The following is a 17,530-nucleotide window of genomic DNA, read 5'->3' on the forward strand; positions in this document are numbered from 1 at the left end:
CTTGCACCTCCTTAACCCCTGCAATGTGTTTTGATGCACCTGTCCTGCTCTACATACGACAGATACCTTCCAATATACAGATCATGCTTACGTCACAGAAATAACTGAGATGGCTCATATAAAGGTTTTATGCAGCATTTTACCTACAAAGGAACAAAGTTGATAAAGTCACATTTCCTAAAGAGAACAATGATGTAGTCTTTGCTTAAAATCAGCACAAATATCAGAAAAGGCTTTAAAAACATCAACAAGACACATCATTAAAAACTTCCTCAAAGAATTAGAACTTAAGACACAAATGATGTCATTTAAGTGAACAGATTTTTCAGTTTAAAAGTGAACATGGAAAAGGAGAACCAGATGCTGTTTGGGTGACATCACAGAGACTGAGACGCTTCTTCCCATTCAGGTCCAGGTGAAATCCTGATGTCACCATAAGGCTCGTCCTGCACCGCACACAACTGCCTGGCTGTTAATTTCTCTACGCAAGCACACAGACACGTTAAAAAATAGTACATTTGGTGAAAGCAAAAAGTAAATTAGGATTAGGTTTAAGCTTAGACTCTCCAGGTGTCTGCTTCCACACATAGCGCCTTTAATGTCCCCTCACCTGCTTCCTGCCACCCACCCTGTGTCAGATGATCAATTCTGGTTGCCCTTATACCTCATGTTTGACTGTCTACTTGTTTTTTTTTTTTTACACAGAGTATCCATGAGAATGCTAACTTTCTAGCTGTGCAGCACAGTACATAGAGGTCCCAGGCTGCTGTGTCTTTATGTTCTGTTGGTAACAGTACATTCAAACTGACAGTCTTACAACTTGCTGCTTATAAAACTGAATTATTATTCTATGAATTCTGGTACAAGCCACTATTCACCAGTTACCATATATACAGACAGCAGTAATATTACTCACTACATCCTCATTACTGAAAGCTCGGTCTTCAAAGAAGTGACTCAGGCTTCTTCAGTGTCATTACTCACAGCCCACATATTGATTAAAGAGCTTGCTCTAGTGTTGATACATGAGTAATGGGATGTTGATGACAAGTAAGACTTCTTACCAAGCAGTGTCATAAAGATGCTGCTGACAGATCTGCGACTGGCTTCTGGCAGCAAAATAGACTGAAAGAGTAAATCCTCACTCAGGTCTGGGAACCTAGACACACACAAACACACACGTGTTCCAATCTCCATATCTAAACGAAACAGGGACATGTACTTCTGACTTTTTGATAGTTACCACAGAAGAGACTCAGCTGCTTCTGCAATAACCGGCTGGTCCTTCACCTCAGGGATGTCCAGTTTAGTTCTGCTGTAGATGGAGGACCTGCCAACACAAATGTGTGCATTTAACTGTGAGTGCAGCCACATGCCTGCACTCATAAGTCTTGGTTACTTACTCTTCTATGTCCGATGTAGGGAGGGAGGAGATCTCTCGAGATAACTCCCCTTGGTCAAAGTCTTTCTGTGGCAGTGTAACTGGGGCTGCACACACACACACACACACACACACACACACACACACACATTAAAAGGACCCATATTCATTCCCTAAAAGGTTGCTCTAACCCTTAACCACAAGTGTTACATGCCTAACCTGACCTCTGACCTCAGCTCACCTCACAAAATTTTAATCCTGTGCCAAATGCAGCAGCAGTCAAGCACACCACAGTTTAACACCAACATGCTGCTTTCAGTTTAAATCTCAACTTTGTTTTCATTTGCTTGTTTTCTGTATTCTTTCTTTGCATCATTTAATCTGCATTTTTACCTGAGATATCAAACATCTCGGATTCTGCCACATCACTAGGGACCTACATACACATGCACACAAACATAGTGAGAAAAATTGTGACATTTCTTTGTGCACAAAAAATGCTTCACAGATGTGTTTTCCACACCTTCTCGAGGCTGGGCTCACGCCTCCCCTCCTCAGTTTCGGCCACCTCTATCCGCTCGTCAGAGTCAGTGGACTCGGGTCCTCTCTCCCCATCCTGCAGATCCGAGTCCGAGACAGGCGTGATGACTGCAGCCTGTCTCCATAGAAACTGAACCTCTTCAGGCAAGTCTGCAGGGGAAAAATGGCTTTGTGGTTTATTTTTGAAAAGGTTAGTTGAGTCACGTCTTTTACTAAAAAAGGGGCTGCAGCTGAAAAAGTGGAATAAAGGTTCCAAATACAAGACATTATGTTATTGTTAGGAACAACCACATGGCAAATACTGTCAGTTTGGGAAATCAGTGCAGCAAAAGGAGAAATAATTGTGTAATAATGGTTGTGACAGTGTGACAAAAACACCTGTGTAGTGTGTGTGTGAGCAGAACATTTAACAGGCGTGTTACTGACAGTTGCAGGGGTTGTTGAAGAGTTCAGCAACCCTGGGAGAAGGTGGCAGGGCCAGAATCGGACGACTGGTCTCATTCAGAGGATTGTCGATCTGCTGCTGCAGCTCCTCCTGTGGGAGCTGCGTCTCCTCATCGAAGAAGGTCAGCTGCCTCCTCCTCCTCCTGCGCTTCGTCTTCACCTCTGGAGAAGCCACATCCTGGTGATGGGAAATAAATTAGGGAGGGTCCATTTGTTCAGCCAGAGCTGTATGGAGGCCCTGTCAGATTCCACCACTTGAAGCAGAAAAGCAGGGGTTAAACCCACCTATGAAGGTGGATGTGGTGGAGAAGCAAATAGTAAATATAAATATACAGATGAACCCTTTAACATATTATGTCTATAAAATATAAACTACCAAAGCCAGCACCTCTGTCTCAAGACTTTCCCAACGTTTTTCTTGTTTCTTTGCTGCAGGGGGTGGGGAGAAGAGGTCGGGCATAGGGATGGGGGTGAGCTGGTCTCTAGGGGGTCTGGGCTCCTCCACTGAAGCGTCTTTCTCCTCCAGAGGTGACAGCAATGCATCCTCAGCTGAGACAGTGGTGGGATGCACCCTAAAGAAGGAGAATCACAGTCAGTCTATCAGCCAGTGTTTGTGCTCTGGAATCTGGACTGTGTGTGAAAGTGTGGGCAAGTTACTCAATGCTGGAAACTGTGAGCTCCTTTTTCCTCTCTTCCTCTCTTTCATCTCTTTCTTGTCTTTCCACCTCTCGTTCTGGTGTCACCTCCTCTCTTGGAATTTCCACATCTCCTGTTGGTAAAGGTTTAATGAAGAAGAAAAACCATAAACCACCTTTCTTTCCACCCTTTGTCCTCCATCCCTTAGTTTTGCCACACACCCTCTGGAAAGTGATCCGGTTGGGCCAACAGGATGTCAAGAGTATCTTGAAAGAGGTCATCAAGCTCTGCATCCTCAAACTAAGAGCAAGAAGAAAGATGAGTAAAAATGAATCTGTGTGTTTTCACGTGTTTCATTGAGCAGCTGTACCTCGTCTCTGGAGACAGGGGCTGGCTCCAGCTCTCTCAGAGTGATAGTTTCTGGATGTGCAGTTATGCCTGGAGAATGGAAAAGAAACATTTACAGAGAATTTCTACACTATACATTCCAGCAGGAGGAGAGGACTAATCAAGCGGAAATTAAAGAGCCCATGAAACCCGGCTACACACACTTCCTGACTCTGAGGCAGGAGCCAATTAGGAGGATGTTGTTGAAGGCTCTGTCTGACCTACAGTCTCTGTCCTGTCTGTGTTTCTGCAGGCTGTCCTCCTGGTATCGCTGCACACAACTGCACGTCCCTGGACACATCTTTTTGTATAATTGGGGTTTCTGCCATTTTAAGTCTGTATTTGTTTGATCTTAGTTTCTAGATTCATTTAATTGGTATTTAAAACATTTCTCTCCCTAATGAAGCAGAAATAAATGGGCTAGTGAGGAGGCATTATTGTATCGATGAATAAAGTAACTTTATGCTTTAACACTTTGTGTCCACATCATGATGCAGACAGTTTTAATAACAGGCTTCAGAGACAGTGACTGTTTGGGATCTTTTAATTGCCACGAGTCTAACAGCATCTCTATTTTTTGCAATTACCCAGTGCCCTGAAGAGATCATTACTTATTACCATGTCATGTCATCCTACCAATTTCTTGTGCAGCAGCAACAGGAGGCCCAGGAGAGGCATCCCTCATACGCTCCCAGTTCATCTAATAAACAGGCAGAGTAGATTTACTACACAGCATACAGCGGGTCTGTCCTTACAAATGCACAGATGTGCTACCTGTATCAGTGTGTTGGGACTGGGCAGAGTCTCCTGCAAGTACAGCTCTCCAAATAAAGGGTCAGGAGCTCCCTCTGCCTCCTCCAGCAGAGACAGGGCGTCTGGCAGGACCTGAAGTTGTCTGGAAGAGAGCAGGTGGCTCAGCAGCAGGAGATCTTTTAGACCAGTGTGTGAAATGTTGAGCACCTGTTCTCACCTGCTGCTGACATCCAAGTCAATTTTCTGTGAGGTTTTCTTTTTGAACAGCTGGCCCACCACAGACTGAAGCTCCTCTGCAGAGACACATGTTTAACATCAGGGCCAGTCTCCTGCTTCCTCCAGCCTGTTAAAGCTTTCTTACCCAGCAGAATAGAGCACTGCCGGTGGTAGACCACGATGACACCATACTGAAGCTGGGAGGAGAGGTAAAGCGAGAAGCGGGGTCGGGGCAGGCCTGGTAGAGGAGGTGACATCCGCTCCAGCAAATACTTTATAATGTCGTCACTGCATTACATCAACAGCACCATTTAACATCATGAGGCAACTAACAGTATGATAAAATGACTTACATGACTCACCAGGTGCTTATAACATTGACTTTCAGGAAATCCCTGCGAGGAACTCGGATCCCTTTGGTAGCTACCAGCCTGGAATGTGCACAGGGCATTGACGGTGTCATACTTCACTGATAAAAAGAGAAGTTAAAGAGAGGCTGCAGGGGGGGGAGAATGCAATGAACTGACTGACCTTTGTGGTCTCGTATTCTTATTTTTATACCTGCAGTAAAATCCAGCAAATATACTCTGACAGATTGACCTGCTCGGTTTTGCTTACAAAGATCTTAGCAAGGTGATTAAATCCCAACACACCAAAGGAGTGGTACCAATGCTGAGAGGTAGAGGGATGTTGAGGCTGTGTATTCACAGGAAGCACAAAATGAAAGGTGAAATATTATAAATGTGTCCCAAAGCAGAACCCTGAATAACTCTCCATGCCAAAGCCTCTTATCACGTCATGACGCACGGTGCACCGCTGTGCGTCTGTCAGTCTGCTCCGCGCTGTATAGGCAGTAGAGCGATAAATACCGGCCTTTGGATTGGTTTAAATCTGCATTACACGGCGACTGTGTGCACGCGCAGCTGGATTCACAGACTCCACATGTGGACGCCACGGCTGCTCAGACTGGACAAACTCATAAATAAATGTAGCCTATTTTAAAAAGCGCATTAATACCTCTTGTCAATATGGAGACGATGAATATACTAAAAACAGCAGAGGCGTTTCTGCCCTTACGATCAGAGACTTGACTAAAACATTTAGTTACCATTTACTAATTTATTTAAAATGTCTATAATTGCTTCCTTAAAGTTGTTGTCGGGACTTCAAAGCACTTGCTTTTTTGGGTTGTTTGAAGTAGACGCACCTGGACTTTTTTTTCAGACCGATGGCGTTTAACAGTGCATTTTTCTTTGGTAATGGTGTAAAAACACATAAAAAATGAAGTCCAGCAATAAGAACATGGAAAACAGTATGTTGCCTGCATCATGTGAACTGATGAGTTCAGCGACCTACACTGTAAATGAAAACTGAACATAATGATGATCTAAACTCAATGCTCGAAATGAATATAATACAACCAATTCCGTAAGTATATATACATATTAAATCCCTATAAATTATTTATATATATACTTATATATATATATAATTAAATAAATATATATAAATATATATATGAGTAAATTTAAAGAAAAAAAGAAACTTTTTACTCACCAGATGGTGGAAAAACATCCTGTTCGATGATTTAAAACTGCAGGGTAGTAAAACATTTCCGCAAATGTGCCAGAAAACCAATTAAATAACCGATAAATTCATAGAATTGGTCATTTAAAGCTTCTGGGCTTTAACACAGCCGACTGTGTTCACTGACTGCGGATGAAAGCTTGTTTATATTTGTCTGAGCTTCTGATTGGTTGGTTCTGCCTGTTTGAAGTTTGTTTGGTCGATCAAAGACTCCAACTACATTAAAACATTAGCACTGTGTTTAAAAAAAAATGCTGAGCCTATTTGTTTGCTTGACATCATGTTATGTTTCATGTTCCTTTTTTAATCAGATGCACATGTCTGGTCATTGATGGGAAATTATATTTTATTGTTGATGTAAATAAAATGGATAAAACAGTAAATGACACAGCAGAGGTGTGGTTGGATCACAGCAGTCTTCCTCTGCACTCGGTGGAACCACAGCAGCACAGCAGCACTTTACCCTCCACGCTGCCCACCTCGTAGTTGTAATCCCAGGTCAGCTCTGTGCCGGCTCGGATCCGTCTGTGCAGGAGCACAAACAGGTTTAATCAGTTTTTTCTCAAACCTTTCAGGGAGTGTTCCTCCTGCACCATAGATGTTGACAATGCCTCTCCTATCAGGTCTAAACATTGCACCACAGTGCCACCTTAAGGCAATAGTAATACAGACAACTGCATCAGTGGGGTCTGAGTGCAGAGAGTGCATATGCTGAAGTCAATAGTAGAGCATTTACTGCATGTCCTCCTCCTTCTCTTCATCTTCTTGTTCAATTTCCTATCTGGACTTTTGCGTATTTCATAAAAGAACAAAATTAGTTTTAAAACTCACTTGCTGGCAAAGAACGCCACCCAAGGGAAGCGCAGGTCGTGTGTGTCCACAAAGACATTCTGGACAAACAGGTTAGGACTGCAGCTGTGCTGTAACACAGAGAGAGAACACAGAGACAACATAAGAGACTCCAAATGACATAAAGTGTTTATACCACAATAGATTCTTACATTGAGGTAACGCCCAAGGTTTCCTTCCAACTTGGCATCAATGATGTAGCAGGACTCTTCACCGTCAAAGAACTGGCGGGTGTTTTTTGGAGCGTTGTCTGCGGCTCCTCCACTCTGCCCCTGCTGTCCACTTTTCCCTCCCTGACCACCCAGGCCTCCCCCACCTCCCGGCACACCTGATTTCACCATCAGACTGTGGCTACCTTTCAGGGCGATGCCACGGGTAGATTTTACTGCTACCTGCTTTTTAGTCACACCTGAGCCCGAAGCCAAAGGAAAAGGAAAAAAATGAAACGTGTATAATTTGAACAGATGTGTAGTAAAAACCATTTAGTCTTCTTTACCTGGGGTGACTTTCTCTTTCTCCTTGTTATCTTCAGATCCTGAGCTGATAGTCTGAACATCATCGCTGTCAGAAAGAGTCATCACATCCTGCTTCTTCCCAGGTTCTAACTTTAATTGACTGCACAAAAAACAACATATTAAACCTTTTATTTTCAGAAGTATAAGTGAGTACAATTTAAAAACAGAAAAAAATAAATATTCATTTATGCATCATTAACGAATTTCAACACACCTCTTGCTGTCTCCAGTGTCCTGTGACTGAAAGTACAAACGCAAGGGTTTCCAGTCATTATGAGAGGAAATTATTAAAAAAAATAAAAGCTGCCTTTCACTATTTATCTGGTAATAAAAGATTCAATGACTCACAGCTTTTTCAAAAATGACACACACACAAAATTAATGTTGCTTTGTGCCGTATTAACTTGCCTTCTTCAGCCCCTGGCTCGTCAGCCAAGACGCCACTTTACTTTTGCCCGTCTCCTCTGGCATTGATGGTGGCTTCTCATCATCAGTCCCTCTCGCTGAGGTACTCAATCCATCTTTACTGTCCTGACTCCCTACGGCAGGGAAGAGAAAGAGAGTTTTAAAACTTACCAAATAAACACAAAGGGAACAATATTATAAGAATCCAGGGGGTGGTATATATTTTGTTGTAGAATGTCTACATGCAGTAATCAAATATCGTGGAATATTCCCCATATTCAGACAGGTTGGACTACAAAAGAATTAAGTCTAATATTAAGGTATATTTGTAACTCTCAGGTCAACATGTCAATCATGCTTGACTCAAAAACTGCATTTTTTATTTTCTATATTGGAAAACAAAATCTTAACATTTGATTAAATGTTGGTTAGTTCTAAAAATGCCCATGCCAAAATCCTAAAAAAAGAGTTTCTCTTAACCTTGTCCGTCAAATAAACAGGAAAACCAGGCCAAACGAGGCTGGAGTATCTCATGTTACAGTGGTTACTTTTCAATATCTTTTTCTTCTAAAAACCTGGAATGAAGACCAAGATTGCCAAGAAGGCGCTGAATTTTCACAGAGGTCCACTGAAGAAGAGGGAAGCTGGAGCTGAGACTGCTACTGCTGAGACTGATAAGACCAGCAATGAATGCTGAATGTACTCTTTCCAAATGCAGAGGGAAACCAAATAATAGTCTTAGTGTGAGTGTGGCTACACAGAGCAGCTGTATTACCTGTAGCAAGCATATACAGACACAGGACTGAAGTCAACAATCTACCTAAGCCCTAAAAATCATTATCTGTCTTCAGTGACAGTCTTTCCTCTTAGCTACATCACAAAGATGACAGCAGCTTACCCTCCTTGTTGCCTTTGACCTGACCACGTGTGGTGTAACTCCTCCACACAGAGCTGGAGCTGTAGTAGCTTTCCTTCACAAACGTGTCGTCTGAACTGTCACTCTCCTCTTCACTCTTAGAGTCTTTGTCCTCGTCGTCATTACTGTCACCTGATGAGCTTGAGCTTTGAGCTGTGAGTAAAAAAAATATTTTACAAAAATTGTATGGACAATATTAACTGCCATCAGGAGAGCACACAGCCGAGGTGTGTTTGGATATGAACTGACCCTTTTTGGAAGCCCGGCCAGCAGGGTTAGATGACACCAAAGCAGATGGCTGGATTTTTATCTTGGATACGTCCACGCCACTTCCCTCACTATCTGAACAGTGAGCCTCGCTCTCATAGCCCTCCTTGAAGTTCTCCACGCTCTCTATGTGGTCCAGGTTGGCAAAATACTCATCACCCATCTCCAGACCTTCTTTGTCAGCAAAGTCATCTGTCAGGATTTTACCTGGTAAAGTTGCAGAAAAAGAGGGAAAGAAAAAAAGTCATCGTAATCAGAAACTCTGGTAAATTGGTCTGTTTTCCACCACCCGTTATTCTTTGTACGTATGTTCCTCACCTGCATAAATGCAAACAAAGGAGCCCTTGGCTACGTCATCCAGACATCGGATTCCCCAGCCTTTGTTCTGTGTTTTGAATAGTTGAAGACGGACCTGCAGGCCGTGCTGCACCAAGCGGTTAGTGCACATCTGAGCTGAACATTTGCACATTTTGTTACACTCGTAGATCCTGAGAGAAAGCAGAAAATATGAAAACAAGACAACTAAAATTAGCTCATACTGTAGAGGGATGAGAGTGTGTTCCTTCTGTGTGTGTGTGTGTGCGCAATGTCTGACCCTGTGGGCAGGCACTCCTCTAATCGTTTGTACACATATCCTGCGTTTTGGTTCACCTGGGCCCCTGGTGTACAAGCTGTCGCTTGAAGGGTGAGCTGGTGGCAAGAACATTTGGACCTGTAGTTAAGACAGACACATATTAAAATCCAAACACACATCTTCAGGGGAAAAATGTGGAAAATATAAAAAGTGATGAAGGAGCAACTTCACTCACTTGTCTCGACACCCATCAGTGCAATCACACCCAACCAGGAATTCTGAACTGGTGTTGATGAACACGCCATCTTCAGGAATGCGCTCTTTGCCTTGTAGAGAGGAGAAAAAGGATTCATTAGCCTTACAGTAATCACTGACATGACTGTGATTATGCAAAGTGGGAATGGGCAGTGGAAGGCAGCTAAATGTGCTTTTGGATTCATTTTCTTCTCACTTATTTGTACATCCACATACATGCAGGACGTTTGAAGCTATTGAATGATTGAATAATGAATACAATAGATGATATAAATAGATGGAGCAGCCATCCACTTGTACAGACTTACTCATTATATACAAGTCTAAAAACTCAACTTGAGCTTAAAGAACTGTCAGCCTCAAATCCCCCAGTACATAGACTAAGCCTTTTTTGCAACATTACTGAAAAAAGCAACAGAACTTTTCACTCTCTCTAGAGGTTCAACAGTTATTTTGTGACAGTTCATTGGTACGATATCGATAAATCTAAAATCTAAAACACCAAAAGGATGAATCTAATGCTACTTTGACAGGAAAAAACAAAACTAAAAAGGACTCATTTCTAAGTCAAAAGAGGTCTCCTGATAATCTTAATCCAGCATATGTAGAACTGGAAGATGTTTTGATCCTCATACATTCGCTGTTCTTCATGTATTAAATTTACATTTGTAAAGGAGAGGTCGCCAAAACTTTGAAGCCCCAACAGAATATCAAGTTGATCTCTTGTCTGTAAAAATCTGTATGTGATTCTTACTGTAGGCCACTTTAGGAGGCGGGGTGGAATCGATCTCATTGACACAGGAAAGAGGGATGTCCTCCTTTCCACCAGTGATGTCTGGAATGTAGTAGAATGGCCTTTGTGGTTGGAAGGGCCGATCCACAAGCACATAGGGGTCTAGACAGAACATTTCTAAGAATATAAAGTCACAGCGTGTCTGGAAGAGGTAGTGCTGGATCTCTGGCATGTTACGTAGGCAAAGACCACATGGAGCCTTGTAGATCACATGGAACGACATCTGAGGGGTAGACAAAAGAAAGAAGAAGCGTTAGACAATGAAAAGTGCATGTATATATATATATATATTTAGTTGGTGGTGGTCCTGTTAGTGGTGATGTTTACCTTGCGGTTAACTTTGCGTCGTCCTGTCATCCGTCTGAAATCGTACAGCAAAGGCGTGAGGAGTGGGTTCTTCCCTCTGTGCACATCTGGTTTTGCTGGTCGGACACGATTCAGACAGGCAGGTTGACAGGTGTGTGCCAGGTAAAAGATCCGGTCTGTCGGAGCACGGTAAGAGGGCTGGTGTGGGATGGTGGCAATTGTGTGGGTAATTGTAGAAGTGGCAACCAGAGAGGGAATTTGTCTCTGATATGACTGTACAAACATGGTCGTAGACGTGTTTGGAGCATTAATTGTTCTTCCACTATGGATTGACAACAAAGAGGGAAAAACAGAAGAGATAAGTATAGTACTGTGAACAAAATCATCGTTCCATCAGTTTTCCTTCATGAAAAAGTGAACTCACGTGGAGAGGTTGGTGGAAGTGGAGGAGAGAGACTGCATGACTTTGGAGGCATGTGTGCCTCCCACCCCAGGGACAAACGGAGAAGTACTCTTCTTTGCCATCTGATGTTTATTCCTTGAAGACGAAAAGAAGACAAAACATATCATCAATAAAACCCCCTAATGTAACCCTCCTAAACAACATACATCCTATGTACTGAGTGTGCATTAGTTCTGTATTTTTATAATTAAACTGTCATTATTACTAGAGTTTCTTTAAGAAACAATACTTTCAGACTTCCTCCCTTGTCCTCATGCTCTTCATCTACGAGCTCTCTACAGACAAAAACCTCACAAAAATTATTTTTTTCCTAACATGGCAAGCACCATGACAGGCAAACAACTGGCTGGTATCAATTTATCTTGCATAGCCTAAGCTTTAAAGCAGTATCAGTGAAATGTTTTTTTTCTCTCACTCGATACGTGGAGGCTGTGGAGGCTGTGGAGGCTGTGGTGGCTGTGGGGGCTGTGGCGGCTGTGCAGGTTGAGGGCTTTGTTGGGGCGGCTGAGGTGGTGGACGTGGCTCTGGTTGTGGTGTCTCTGAAGGCTGGCTTGGAACGGGCTGCGGCGTTTTGACAGGAGAAGCTCCAACGTGTCCATCACTGGTGTACTGAACTACGGGGCCTTTACTTCTCAATGCCCCTGGGTTAAAAAAATAAAAACATGAATGAAGCCTATTACAACCCTAAAGCATATGAGATACTTAAGGACATGTGTGGATGGAGGTAAAGTCGGTTACCCATGTTAGGTCTTGTCCTCTGCTGGCCAGCCAGCTTCTTCTCCTGCGTGTTGGCTGTTGTCATCTTCAGATTGAACATTGGCTCCAACCTGGTGGAGCCTCTATAGATCCACTCACTTCTCTTATCATCCTGCACAGGTCACACAGGAAGTTCCCTTGGATTAGGTCAGCTATTATAATCCAGCACATGTATTCAAAATGCAAAGTATTGTTTGTATTACCATAACTTTGTTTTACTTAAATCAACAAAAGTTTTTTTCAAGTCCTGTTTTGCCCAACCGTTCTTACAGTTTTTGTTTAGGGATAATGGGTCAGTTGTTCTGGTGCAGACATACCAAAAAGAGAATCTTGACCAAGCTACCATCCACTTCCTCCACTTTGCTCTTCCACCAGGTACCCTCCCACTCTGTCTTGATTATCTGGCCAACCTTCAGCAGCACCATTGGCCTACTGGGATAAGCAGTGATGTACTCTTCAATGAAGTCTCGGCATGATGCATCCTCTATGTCCTCCCACGTGTGCTTTACTACAAAAAAATACAAATAAAAGGAAATTCCCTTGTTTACTTTATTTATCCGTCTATTATTAGTTGGTGATAATTTAATGAAAGAAAATTATTAAAATGTTTCTCTTACATGGTCGGCAAACAGGGTAGAGCTCAGGCAATGTAACATATGATGCATAGCCGTCATCGAAGAAGATCAGAAACCTGATATGCACGCAAAGGACTTTAATGAACAAACGCATGCAATCAACAATATGAAACTAATTTTCTGAGTCTCAAAGATCTGCTAGTCTTAAAAGGTCATTTTCATGGAGATGTTTATGTTATCACAGAAAAATGCTACAGACAAAATAACAGACACACCTGACATTTTAACATAATACAGCAGCACCAGGGACCAAATCATCCCTCATTATCATATTGAAGAGAGGATTAGAGGTTTGTCCACTCACCTCATACGGTTCTTGTTGTTAGGCATCTCTGCTACTATTCCAGCGTAAAGCCACACCAGGTTGCCATCCTTGTATTTGGCAACTACGCGAGCGCCGACATACAGACTCTCCAGGGTGGGATTATAGTCAAACGCCACGTGATTTCCGGACAGCAGGCTCTTGCCTTTATCAAACTTTACTTTATATTTGAATGTACTAGTTCCTGGACATAGAAAAAAATGTGTAGCATTACAAGTACAGCACACCAGGGAGAGAGAAGTCATTCAATGGAACATAAGAGTCAACATACCCATAGGGTTGATAGCAATGAGGGTGCCTCTGTGCCATGTCTTGGTGCGCTTCTTTCCTAAGATGCTCATCCCCACCTTGATCTCATCTTCTATCATATTAGGACTCGGCTGGGGCATTGACTGAGCTGAAACTTGGGATACAAACACTGCCGGCGCTGAACCTTGAATACCTGCAGGTAGAAAAGCCATTCATATCAGTTATACTTCCACACAGGTATAATTCATATAGCATTAAGTGTGTGTGCTAACCTGACTGAGATGAAGGCTGCACTGGAGATCGGAGCACAGAAGGGCCTGATGATGGCTTGCTGACCATGTGGACCAACTTCTGCACCTGCTGGGAGGTTTTCTGTAGAGCTGCAGAGGCTTCTTTTAACTGCTAACAGATCAAATGGATGGATATTATAAGTTATACTTCAAGAGTCTCACCTAATGTCAGCTCTGCCCAGCTTATATATGAATGTTGACTATTAGTTGTTTGTCAGAGCTACAATACTCCAAGTTTTTCTAACAATCTACCTATTCATTTAGAGTTTTGTTATATTGAAATCAGCCTGATTTATGATTAGAACTTATAATGAGGGTGTAATAATCACATAATTAGGCTTATTATGGACTTTGTAAAGTGACACAGTCCATGTGCAGCTCTCTTTCTGCATACACCACATTCAGGAATAAATAGGATAGAGCTATAAAAAGTTTGAGTTGCTCTCACCACTGGATCTTTGCCCAAAGTGACTTGCTTCTTTGGAGGAACCACTGAAAACAATTCAGAAAAGAGAAACAGATCATTCATCATCTGGTTGTTTTCTCGTAGCATGTATGGAAAGCCCTCCTAAAACAAAGTAGCTGGGCTTACAACAGCCAACAGCAATGACGTCGTCATCGTCGTCATCATCTATCTCAATGACTTCAGAGGACAATACGCCCCCTCCAGCTCCGTCATCATCTGAGCTGCTCTCCCGGTAGACAAGACCGTTCTGAATGTAAGTTGCCTTCACCAGCTTCTCACATTCTAATACAGACCTGAGAACAGACGAGGAGGATGGATGTAAGACACAAACTAGTGATGCAATGCTCCAGACCTGCGTTAGACACCAAGCAACTTTACATGTGTGACTTAACCAGTCAGCCTACAGAGGTTAAACCGAAACATGTTGCATTCCAACTCACTGGTTGGCGTCACTGAGAAGTTTCTCTGTCTTTGCTTCCTCCTCCTCTTTACGCTCCACCAATTCTTTTAATGCTGTCAGCTGTGCCTTTTTCTTCTGTACAATCTCACTCTTCTCCACGGCCTCTTCGATCCACTTCTTCAGCTCATCCAGAGAAATGCCCAGCTCCTCCTCCAGACTAGAGTCCCAGCCCTCCACCTCCATTCTGTGGACAGAATCAGGAATACCCATAAATGGGTTAATTCAATTTACCCTTTCAATTAGACCTTTTTACCAAAAACCACAACCTGTCAATATCATGTGCTAGCATATTCATGGCAGCAGGTGTGTGGCAAGGTTACCGGATGAACCATGAAAGAATGAGTCACGTACAAACTAATTCTCTCAATCCTAAATATTTGCTAGTCTTGAAAAGGGGGAGGGGGATTTTTATCATGGAGTCTAACATCACAGAAACATTAAAGACAAAATAACAGACACCTGTCACATTAACATTCAACAGCACTATGAATTACATAATAAAAATATCATACAATTGAAGGTAAGATTTACTAAAAGCCTGATTACAACATTTATTATCATGTTCCCACTTTACTGTCAACTAGGAACATGCTGCAAACACACATCTATATTAGTGTCTGGCGTATACAAACACAGGGGAAATGCAGAAACATCACGACATTAAAAAGCATCAATGCATGCCAATGGTCAAGTCAAGCATGGCTTTGTTTACAACCACGCAGAAGCAGTAGTTTAGACGGGTGAGAGAAATAACAAGTATATACTTCACACACTAACTGTTTTCTTGTGTGAAAAAAAATGTTAAGTATCTGCATGATTAAAAAGAATAACAGCTCGCTGCTAGTTAGCACAACAATGGACAACTAGAAAAGTCAGAATCCAGTTCAATTATCCCAATAATTCATAATTGCATCAGCCAGTACACAAACCGTTAACTTAAACCTCCACGACTTCGTTAACAATTTGCAGCAGACCTCAAAATACCTAAATGACAACAAACTGAAGCCAGTTGGAGCATGCTAACTCGTTAGCCTAGCATGAGCATGGACTGTGTCTCATATGCTGTGTAAGTGATGCGGGAGCTGAAAACTAAGAGCAATGTGTTGATTGGAATGTTGCTTATAAAGAAACAATTAAACAAAACCTCATTTAAAAGCAGCACTCACCCCTCACAGCTTTCCATCCTGTCTGCTCGCAAATAAGCACTAGCTAGCTACCGGCTAGCTACAATGGGCATGTTTTGCACCCCAGGCTAACACAGTGGGCGGTGTTAGGTCGCTCTGTTGGTGTGCTGGAAAGTTCCGCCCACGCGGGTTATCAATATTTTTAAAACTCCGATCCCTCTAATCGTACATATGAAATAGTGAAATTGCCATTAAGCAAAACATAAAAATATTTTAGCATTTTTTATCAAAGTGTGATTATACCCGCATTGTTTGGGGAGCCGTTATAGTTTTTCTTTTTCTGATTCGCACGCATTTGCACGTCAGTTTCATCAGTTTCTTCCTCTGCTAGCGTTTTTAGGATATAATATTTTCTAACATTACATTTAACATGAGCTCAGCCTTTAAATCATGACCGATTATTATGACCTATAGGCTGTACTCTAATATACCTTCTGTAACAGTTAAAGTAGTCTAAGTCTCTGAATGAGACACTTGATCATAAAGGGAGTGTTAAAAACAAGCCACAGCCAGACTGTAACACAAACTAAACCTAATTTTGAGAATATTAGTGGTTAATTGTGTTGTCAGTGTTCCAGTAAATCTGAGATTTTCTGACCAAAAATCTGAAATAAAGTGTTTCAGGCCGTGACACAATTTGTAATGGTTAACAAGTAATTACTCTTCATTTTGCAAAGCAACTTCTTCCCGAGGCATCCCACCCTGATACAACCCTGCAGACTTGGACCTTACAGAGCAAACCACCGTTTTTGACAAGCCTATAAGGGTTAAATATTTCTGTTCATTAACGAGCAACTTTCACAAGATTTCGTGCAAAAGCTCTAAATCAGAGTGTAAGTGAACATCTGTTTTTCACTGAGAACTATGAAACATCTGTGCTCCATTAGGTGAAAGTTTTTCTTTGCTCTGGTTTTGAATGGAGCAGCTTTGGCAGTATACACTGTGGTATGATGATCAGATGACACATTATGACTCTCTACAGGTTTTTGCCTGCTGTGGATCAACACATTCTGCTCTGAAGGCTGTTGGTGTGATGGGGTTCAGGTGTGAAAAGCTGGATTTTCTTTAATATTCTGCTGTGTGTGTAAATGGTTGCTTGTCTGTACTATGCTGCCCTGTGATGGACAGGCCACCTGTCTAAGGTGTACCCCGCCTCCCTCGCCTGGAGATAGATGGGATAGGCTCCAGCCCACCCCCCATGATGCTGTACTACTGCAGGATAAAACTGTTCTGATGATGGATGGATGGATGCTGCACTCTGCAATGTGTACTTACATCTTTGAAAGGTGCAGATCCTCCTGGTAAATGAGGTTTTGTAAAAAAAAAATCTCAAGAAAATGTTAAGTTTAAAACATGACCTCTCACACTGCAACAAACTTTATACAATACTTTATGGCCTAAGGGACATGCTGTCTGTTATCCCATCTAAAGAGTCTGAACAGCTGTTGTTCCTTCTTGAAAATAACGTCCTTGTGTACAAAGTGAAGGTCTGGTCTTCATCATTCCTCTGTTTCCTCCTCCTGATATGCAGTAACAGAGGTGGCGCTGTAAGGGTCGAGCACCATCTGAGCACAGCGCACAATGGTCACCAACAAGAAAGAGCACAGGAGGAAGAAAAAGAAGAGGGCAAACCCAAGATCCACATCCACGTCCAGCTTAGCCAACGGGACAGCCGGAGGATCCATGTCGACAAATCCAAAGAATCCAAGTTTACTTCACAGGTTAACTCAAATATATCAACAGGTGTTATCCTCAGCTGACACTCACAGAATCATCCACATCGTCCTCTGTACTCTTCACCTCCTTGCATTGACACCTACTGTCCTCCTCTCAAAGATAAGATGGATCAGTGGACACACGGAGCCCCGTTTGGCACCTGTG

The 17,530-nt window shown here is 42.4% G+C and overlaps 2 protein-coding genes across 3 annotated transcripts; both read right to left on the reverse strand.

The window, feature by feature from the left end:
• Window positions 1-377: 377 nt before the first annotated feature.
• Window positions 378-5,970, reverse strand: LOC114448386 (meiotic recombination protein REC8 homolog). The gene is made up of 17 exons (XM_028425303.1): window positions 5,915-5,970; window positions 4,720-4,788; window positions 4,503-4,645; window positions 4,359-4,434; window positions 4,163-4,283; window positions 4,025-4,088; window positions 3,372-3,439; window positions 3,223-3,301; window positions 3,023-3,134; window positions 2,754-2,937; window positions 2,348-2,543; window positions 1,905-2,071; window positions 1,775-1,817; window positions 1,404-1,488; window positions 1,244-1,330; window positions 1,065-1,159; window positions 378-481 (listed from the first exon to the last, which is right to left on the reverse strand). The coding sequence occupies exons 1-17, from the start codon at window positions 5,968-5,970 to the stop codon at window positions 378-380; spliced, it is 1,749 nt and encodes a 582-aa protein (XP_028281104.1).
• A 302-nt stretch (window positions 5,971-6,272) lies between these two features.
• On the reverse strand, window positions 6,273-15,737 carry setdb1b (SET domain bifurcated histone lysine methyltransferase 1b). 2 transcript variants are annotated; one of them, XM_028426293.1, is made up of 25 exons: window positions 15,632-15,737; window positions 14,446-14,649; window positions 14,132-14,298; window positions 13,988-14,031; window positions 13,522-13,648; window positions 13,272-13,442; window positions 12,983-13,184; window positions 12,661-12,734; window positions 12,361-12,551; window positions 12,026-12,155; window positions 11,703-11,928; window positions 11,249-11,362; window positions 10,846-11,146; window positions 10,480-10,741; window positions 9,706-9,796; window positions 9,492-9,608; window positions 9,215-9,384; window positions 8,879-9,103; window positions 8,612-8,782; window positions 7,717-7,847; window positions 7,523-7,548; window positions 7,290-7,408; window positions 6,946-7,202; window positions 6,776-6,864; window positions 6,273-6,469 (listed from the first exon to the last, which is right to left on the reverse strand). In XM_028426293.1, the coding sequence occupies exons 1-25, from the start codon at window positions 15,646-15,648 to the stop codon at window positions 6,352-6,354; spliced, it is 3,744 nt and encodes a 1,247-aa protein (XP_028282094.1). In that variant the 5' UTR covers window positions 15,649-15,737; the 3' UTR covers window positions 6,273-6,351. The 2 variants fall into 2 exon arrangements, with proteins under 2 accessions (XP_028282094.1, XP_028282093.1); XM_028426292.1 differs by having other exon boundaries at window positions 13,522-13,651.
• Window positions 15,738-17,530: the final 1,793 nt, after the last annotated feature.

This window comes from Parambassis ranga, chromosome 16 (genome assembly GCF_900634625.1).
Source record: "Parambassis ranga chromosome 16, fParRan2.1, whole genome shotgun sequence".
In the NCBI taxonomy this organism is placed as follows: Eukaryota; Metazoa; Chordata; class Actinopteri; family Ambassidae; genus Parambassis; species Parambassis ranga.

Bases quoted from the DNA above. Each gene is read 5' to 3' on its own strand.
- LOC114448386 (XM_028425303.1), bottom strand. From the start codon at position 5,970: ATGTTTTACTACCCTGCAGTTTTAAATCATCGAACAGGATGTTTTTCC. The intron at 4,089-4,162 runs GTAGCACATCTG...CCTGTTTATTAG, and splicing joins GTCCCAACACACTGATACAG to ATGAACTGGGAGCGTATGAG. The intron at 3,302-3,371 runs GTACAGCTGCTC...TCTTGCTCTTAG, and splicing joins CCCCTGTCTCCAGAGACGAG to TTTGAGGATGCAGAGCTTGA.
- setdb1b (XM_028426292.1), bottom strand. The intron at 11,363-11,702 runs GTGAGAGAAAAA...TTCGTCTTCAAG, and splicing joins CCACAGCCTCCACGTATCGA to GAATAAACATCAGATGGCAA. The intron at 7,848-8,611 runs GTAAGCTGCTGT...TCCCTGCCGTAG, and splicing joins GGTCAAAGGCAACAAGGAGG to GGAGTCAGGACAGTAAAGAT.